The sequence below is a fragment of the Lupinus angustifolius genome, chromosome LG20 (genome assembly GCF_001865875.1).
Source record: "Lupinus angustifolius cultivar Tanjil chromosome LG20, LupAngTanjil_v1.0, whole genome shotgun sequence".
NCBI lineage: Eukaryota > Viridiplantae > Streptophyta > Magnoliopsida > Fabales > Fabaceae > Lupinus > Lupinus angustifolius.
The window spans coordinates 6,677,153-6,685,488 of record NC_032028.1 but is presented as its reverse complement, the minus strand read 5'-3'; the positions used below and the strand labels follow the sequence as shown (position 1 = coordinate 6,685,488).

The following is an 8,336-nucleotide window of genomic DNA, read 5'->3' as shown; positions in this document are numbered from 1 at the left end:
TATATATTATTTTTATAGTTAATATATTTGCACTTTCAATTATATAAAATTGAATTCATATTAGTCCATTTGTTTTAGACTCATACATTTTGAATATTTAAATGCAACATGTACTTGGGCCTTGGATCTGCCACTAGGGTAGATGACCTAGAAATAGAATGAATAGATAAAAGAAAAGGAGGGTTGGCTCTCACTTGTGACTCTAGCACATTGTTTGGATTCCACTATCAAGCCTCTAAACATAATCAAGAGCTGGCGGAGTCACTGGTTGCCGAGTGAGACTCCTTTCAAGTAATGGAGAGGCAAGTGACTTTTTCCTTTGTATTTTAAGGATAAAAATGAAATATCATTACACATAAAAGGGATATAAATGTCAATATATGTTACTTTTTGTTCACTTTTACACATCACTCGCCTCTCCGTTAATGGAGAGGAATCTCACTCCTCGTTCCCCACTTGTCAGTGTGCTTTAACTATAACTTAAATATAGGCCAAACTTTACTTCAAAAAGCTCCCATTTGTATTTGTATTTGCATTCCCATTCTGGTCCACATTACAACTTTTTCTATGCCTTACCTTCAGAAACTCCTTGTGTTAAGTTAAGCACGGGAACGTGATGGATAAATGGGACCACACACTAGGTCCAATTTTATTTTATTTTTATAAAGTTCAACTATTTTGCTAAGTAAGCAACAGTACATTTAACTTCTTATTTTGGCTTTGGCGTGCCAATAGAAATTTGATTTGAACGAGTAATTTTCAAGGGGATAGTCATTGTATTTGAATATCTCTAATAACATTAGGTGGGTAATCATAATGATGCAAAAAAAGGTACATTGAAAACTGGATATATCACTTTGTGAAGATTTAATTTCTGGAAAAAAAATGCATACATGGGGCCTATGTATAATTGTCATTGGAGGTGGTGTAGAGGGGTCCCATTTAATAAACCAAAGGCCATGATTGCATATACTTAGGAAACTGGACCTACTAATGTTTAAAAACACTTTAAAGAGTTACATTTAATATTTACATATTGAGGTACATAAGTTTCATTTAAAATGAGATTTTAAGATCCCCAGAGGTGGCAGTATTGGGTAGAAAAACCATGCATCATGAAAATGTGACACCCTGGGAAGTGGGCATAGAAGTATGTATGTATATATAACTGCACCATGTGATTCGTGAGTCAGGGAACTGCTACACATGTGAATGTTTGTGGGGTTGTACCCACTTCCATTATCTCTATTCTCTAGTGGAATTTAGCCTATAGGATAGGAGAACATTCACTCATCACAACTACTATACCTAAGTTGGGAAAACAACAAAATTCCATAGAACAATTCAGTTTTATTCATGACAACAAATAACTACAAATTTATGATTAATTTTATAGCTGATCTAGCAATCCAAGACTCAAATTTACTTCCACTACTTTCCTTTCACATCATTCAATAAAGACTTATGTAGAGATATATGTATGTAGAGATAACCAATAAAACATTGACAACAGAATTTAATTCTAATTAAAATTTAGTCATAAATGATAGCATCAAAAAACATAAATACATTTGTCTTTAAATATGACATGGTGTCTCACGCGAGTTTTTCTTCTTTATATATAACCAAATAAATGCACTAACAAATCATTCAGAAATGATTCTATTTTGAATAAAGTATTTCCTATTATAAGGAGATAAGTTATATCTTCTTACTAGTAAAATTATGACATGAGTCATGTTTCGTTATTTTCTATACAAATATTTCAAAAACTAAATAAAATAATATATGTGACATAATTTTATTGACTAGAGGAGATAAATTATCTCCTGTTATATATATTATTCCATGCAACCATCTTTTGCACGTGAGTTCTCAAAAGATTGATCTATTTTGATTTTTCCTTATATGACGGATCAAGCACACAAGCTTATGATTGAGAAAATTGATGATGCTCGAAGGAACAAGAAAGAGTGTGTTATTTTTAAAATCGACTTTGCAAAGGCTTATGATTCTGTCAGTTGGAGCTTTCTTGATTATATGATGGATACGTTGGGTTTTTGTGGCAAGTGGAGAAAGTGGATCATGGAGTGTGTGTCGCCATCTACCTTTTCAGTTCTGGTTAATGGTAGCCCTACGAAGAAGGTGAACATGTCGCGCGAAATTTGACAAGGTAATCCTCTTTCCCCTTTCCTTTTCTTGATAGTTGCAGAGGGCCTCACTGGTCTGATGAAGTCAGAGGTGTCGAATCATAAGTTCGAAGAGTATGAGGTTGGTAGGGAGAAGGTTGGGTTTAATTTGCTTCAATATGCAGATGATGTGGTTATAATTGGGAGATCATAAGCTCAGCATGTGATTGAAATGAGGTACATTCTTCGTCTTTTTGAAGTTTGTTCTGGTCTGATGGTTAACTTCAGCAAATGTAGTTTGTCTGGTGTCAACATTCCTCCATGTTTTGTGGACGAAATGACAGAGTATCTAAATTGTAAGAAGGGTTCTTGGCCTATGAAGTTCTTGGGCATTCCAGTGGGGGCTAATTATAGGAGAAAGGAGGTTTGGAAAGACATGGTATCCAATATGTCGAAGAGGTTGGCTACTTGGGAGAACCGTTTCCTTTCTTTTGGCGGACGAGTGGTGTTGATTAATGCAGTGCTTAATGCATTGCCAGTTTACCTGCTTTCTTTCTACAAAGCTCCCTAGTGTGTGATTAAGGAGGTGATTAAAATTCAGAGAGATTTTCTTTGGGGAGGTGTGGGGGGTCATAGGAAAATTGCTTGGGTCAAGTGGGACTCGGTTTGTAAGGATCGTGAGAGGGGTAGTTTGGGAGTGAAACACTTAGAGTCCTTTAATCTTGCCCTTCTGGATAAGTGGTGGTGGAGGTTGCTCACGGAGAGAGGAGCTCTTTGGTTTAAAGTATTACACTCGAAATATGGGGATCTAATTGCTTCTCATGGGAGAGTAGATGATGATGGAGAGCCTTCGAAGTCTCTTTGGTGGAGAGATTTGAAGAGGGTTGTGAGGGGTTCGGGTAGTGATAGAGGGATTCTGCAAGGTGGTTTCAGAAGAGAGGTAGGGGACGGACTTCATACTAGTTTTTGGGAGGATCACTAGGTTGAGGTAGGTGTTTTGAAGGAGTTATTTCCAAGACTTTTTAGTATGTGTTCTGATAGGAGGGCTCAGGTGGGCCAGTTAGGTGTGTGGATGGAGGGGGTGTGGAAATGGCAGTTATCATAGAGAAGAGAGTCGTTTGAGTGGGAAAGATCTTTAATAGATGATTTGATAGAGATTATGAGGAGGGTTCAATTAAAAGAAGATGGTGTTGATAAATGGATTTGGAACTATGATGGTTCTCATTGTTATTTTGTCAAGTCTACTTATAAAGCAATTTGACAAGTAGAAGAGGTTAATACTGAGGATAGTGTGTTGTGATGTACAATTTGGAAATCTCAAGCCCCTCTCAAAACCCTGATGCTTGATTGGAGAATTATCTTGGATAGGATTCCTAGTAAGTGGAACCTTGCTCAGAGGGGTGGTAACTTTACTGGTAATGATGGCCTTTGTGTTTGGTGTCAGAGTTATCCGGAGACTAGTGATCATCTTTTCTTCTCTTGTCATTTCTCTTACAGAGTTTGGCAACTTCTTTATGGATGGTTGGGGCTTACGGGGGTAATACCTTCTTCTGCTAAATTCCAGTGGTTTCATCATCTTAATTATGTTGATGGTTTCCAAGCGAAAGGTGTTGGTTCTTTGTTTTGGATGGCTGGTATTTGGACCTTATGGAGTTGTAGAAATGATATTATTTTTAACAAGAAGAGGAAATGTATGGAGGAGGTTCTGGACAAGATTAAGTCTTGACTTTGGACCAAAAGTAAAATCAATGGGTATTCTATGTCTTGGTTTGAATGAATCTTTAATCCAATTGTTTGCTTGGAATGTTATCAATAGTTGTAATCTTAAGTTTTGATGTTTCTGGTTGTTTTGTAGTTCTTCTTGTGAGAAGGTTCTAGGCCTTAAAGTTGTTTTGTTTTGTTTCTTTTGTTGTGTATATATATTCTTTTTTTTAATAAAATTTTCACCTTCCACAAAAAAAGAAGAAGCACAAAAGCAATGTTAAATTGGATTGAAGACACAGATTCATAAGTTGAAATCAAACGTGGTGATTTTACAAACACTACGAAAATAAAAATAAAAAAAGCACTAATTTTATAGACCCGATTCAATCTAGCTCTTCTTTCTGCATTTGATTTAAGACTTACAATGATGTCACCCGATTCAACTCAACACAATCTTTTTTAATCGGATTGGATTAAATTTTGGTTGAGTTTGATCTAATCCAACCTTTCCTCACCTCTATATAACACTGGGTCAGTGTTACCATGCATACTTAATTACATAATATTATATGCCCAATTTCAGAGAATAGAAGCTAGAGGACTATATAGTTGAAAAGTTAGGCTTATTAGTATATTTAGAGGGCAAGTCAATCTTATCTCACGAATGATTTTATCAGATTTCCAAATTGACTGATGAATACACATTGGTCAAATCTTATATAGATAATTACATATGTTGAATGAGGAAAAGATTTGAATGAAAAATGATAGTGACCCGCACGAGAGAGGAAACACGCTCCACTTGAATAGTACTAAACTCAATTAACAAGATCATCCCTTACCTAATAGCTATAAAATCTACTGGCTTAAATTTATCTATAATTTCTATTCTCGTCAAGTTCTTACAGAAAACATTGGTTTAACACAAACTCAATTAATCATATAGGCTATAAACTTTTTTTGGTTATAATTCATTTTCGGGTTGCTATTAAGACACTTTTTGCTTAATTAAGGTTGAATAGATAGCATAATTAACAGTTTTCTCTGAATTTATATAATAGTATGTACCACCATACAAAGAAAAAATATTTTGTTACCAATCAACAAGATATTGTAGAATTGTACATATATAAAATCATAATTATTAATACAAGCCTATTTTCACAAAAAAAGAAGAGAACATAGGCATGAATGGATGAAAATAGGGAACTAACCATATTAGAAGATAAGAGCCTCACTTAACTCTTTACCCTCACTTAAAGGCCTCATAACACACTTGACTAAAAGCATGCTTTCACTAAGAATTTTATTATTAGAATATGTAGTTTTGAATGTTGTATTTGATACCATATACATTTTCTAATATCTCTTTTTTAAATCATTTTATGTAATTTGTCATTGTTATAATGTTTAAATTCTTAGTATATGTCATATATATCATCATTTAAGTAAGATAAATTTTATGCAAAATAATATTTCAATTTAAATATCACCTTGAGCATTTGCTTACCTCTTTTAATAAAGAAAATGATTTTCAACTAAATGAGAAACAAACTAAAAGTCAAAGTTGAACGTTACAAGCAGGATGGAGCAATATTATGCACAATTGAGTTTTGGTCATATCAAAATGATTTGTTTTAGTCGTTTGATTTGAAATAAAACTATTTAATGAGAAGCCTTGTCGATAGCGAATTGGATAGGTTTAAATTTGCAGACATATATTCTCCAATAGGCCATTGATCACTATTTGGATTTTGGAATATATACTCACTAATATAATATATTTTATACATGGTGACATTATGAAAGATAAACTTATAATAGTTAATAAACTCGCCCATCTTCTATTATATTCTATGACTCAAAGTTAAAACTTAGAAAAGGTGAAGAAGCATTCATAATAGCACCGTCCCACACCCACAAAACCTCTCACCTCAAAAACATTCCTTTTCCTACTCCTGCAACTGGTTTCAAGGGAAAAAACAAAATCATCATTTCTCTCTCACTCACTCTTTCAACTTCATCTTTTGATCCTCTTCATCTTCATCCATCCATGGATATTGCTCAGTGGTCACAGGTAATTAATGATTAGTTTATTATGCTTCTTCATTTTGATTTCATCACTTTGATACCTTTTGATTCTTCCTATTACTTTTTTGAAAAGTTAAATTAGAGTTAGGTGGTGCCTGGTGCAAGTTAAACTAAGTACCCCGTTTATCAAGAAATTTGTCTCTAACAACCTTCTTTTATATACTCAGCATTTCTTTTTGTTTTTTCTTTTAGAAAATCATAATTATATTACATAATCCCCCCCTGAAAGGTGTAAAGTAGGTACTTAACTTGTTTTGCTTGGTATATTTCTCTTGGAGACAATATTTTGTTTTCATCCTGAATATATATAATTATATATATAAGGTGATTAACTTATTTTCCAATAGGAATATAAGGGGTTCAATTAATTTCCAAATCATATGCATGAATATATTTGATATAATTCCCATATATATGACATGATAATTATAATTTTGATTTGGATTAGGAAATGGTGATGAAGCCAATAGAAGACATAGTAGTAACAAAGCCTTCAACAGCAGCAACATCACTTGAAAGGAAGCCAAGACCACAGAAAGAAGAAGCCCTAAACTGTCCAAGGTGTCATTCAACCAACACAAAGTTCTGTTACTACAACAACTACAGCCTCACACAGCCAAGATATTTCTGCAAGACATGTAGAAGGTACTGGACTGAAGGTGGGACCCTCAGAAACATCCCTGTAGGAGGTTTATCAAGGAAGAACAAGAGATCATCTTCTAATTCTTCTTGTTCCTCAACTCCTCCCATTAAGAAGATTCCAGATCTACTCACACCTCAAAACCCTAAGGTTCATGATGGTCAAGATCTAAACTTGTCTTTCAGAAACATAACTGAATTGGTTCAACAAAATAGCAGCAATGTATCTGCCTCAGCTTCTACTACTACTACAACTAACCTTTCAGCCTTGGAGCTTTTGACTGGGATCACTTCAGGTTCAAGGGGTGTGATGAGTTCTTTCATGTCTATGCATGTTCCAGGAGATCCAAATTCAGTTTACACTTGTGGGTTTCCTCTTCAAGATTTTAAGTCAAGTTTGAGTTTCTCTTTGGATGGAATTGGAAATCCTCATGGTAGTGTTCATGAAACAAGTGGGAGGCTTTTGTTTCCATTTGAGGATTTGAAACAGGTTGCTAGCACCAGCACTACAATAATGGATCACAATAATAATGAGCAACAACATGGGGATTCATCAAATGGTGGGTATTCGACTGGAATATTTGGAGGAGGATCATGGTAAATTGGTAATAATTAAAGCATGTCATAAAAATTTAATAATTTTCTTTCCAACTTTAATTTGGGTTGTGATGAGTTCCTTTGGACTTCTTTACAACTGTGGGACCACATTTTCCTACAAATTTTTAATTATGGTAATCACAATTTAAAACTCCATAACTAGATGAGTTTTCATAGAATACTTGGGGTTTTCTTATATATGATCTAGCTCCTCTTCTCTTCATAGCTAAGGTGCATGGGATCTTGAATGAAGCTTATTTTAGGCATGCTTCAGTACTCAGAAATCAAAGAAAGGGCTACGTTACATTTAATTATGTGTAAAGATAGAAGAGATCAAGATTAGCCCCCTTTTTTTAAGCATAATCCCCTCTTATGTTTCATGTAATTTCTTCTATGGCAGAAGCAAGGTAGCCCACTAATACATTATGCTATGATCAATTTGGTTTGATTCTGTTGTTCAGCCAATTTGGAAAATGTATAATGTACAAGAACAAAACTATATAAAATATATTATTTATATTTATATAAGCTGATATATATGTTATGATTGTAATATTAGGAATGTTTGGTGTGAATATCTATGTAGTGTTTTTCCTTATTTTGAGTTCCTTGTTTTCTATCTTTCTGTGCTATGTGCTGTTTAAATACATTCAGGTTTTGGGGTGTCAGTAGCAGCAAGATTCATCTATCCACATTAAATCAGGTCACTGTATAGAGGAGAATAAATGCCAGGTGAGACTTCTGATCTCATCACGTGACATTGCTTTTACAAAAAGCGTTGAGCATAAATATTGTTCATTAATTTTATGTACCCATTATTATAATTATAATGCTGCCTCAACCAAAAAGCTTATCTACTGGCTTCTGTAGTAGTTACGGTAATGATTTGGTATCTTTCAACTTCATATTTTATAAAACAAAAATTGTTATGTATGCATATAAATTGAAATAATATATTGACATACTTCACATTTTAGTGACTTGATCAAATGAGGACTTTGATTATTTCAATGGATCTAGATCATTTGATGAAGATCTATGGCTTTAAATTTAAAATTCTACTTTTCCGTAATAAAAAACCAAACCTTCTATTATATTCATTTAACCATGCATTCAGATCCTTATGTTCTTGAATGTAATTTTCAAGAAAATAAAAGTGATAGATTGATAAGATCA

The 8,336-nt window shown here is 33.8% G+C and overlaps 1 protein-coding gene across 1 annotated transcript; it reads left to right on the top strand.

Annotated features, from left to right (window-relative positions):
* On the top strand, positions 5,717 to 7,651 carry LOC109335370 (dof zinc finger protein DOF4.6-like). The gene is made up of 2 exons (XM_019571511.1): positions 5,717 to 5,910; positions 6,373 to 7,651. Exons 1-2 carry the CDS (start codon positions 5,887 to 5,889, stop codon positions 7,162 to 7,164), a joined length of 816 nt encoding a protein of 271 aa, XP_019427056.1. The 5' UTR covers positions 5,717 to 5,886; the 3' UTR covers positions 7,165 to 7,651.

Bases quoted from the DNA above. Each gene is read 5' to 3' on its own strand.
- LOC109335370 (XM_019571511.1), top strand. From the start codon at position 5,887: ATGGATATTGCTCAGTGGTCACAG. The intron at 5,911-6,372 runs GTAATTAATGAT...GATTTGGATTAG, and splicing joins ATATTGCTCAGTGGTCACAG to GAAATGGTGATGAAGCCAAT.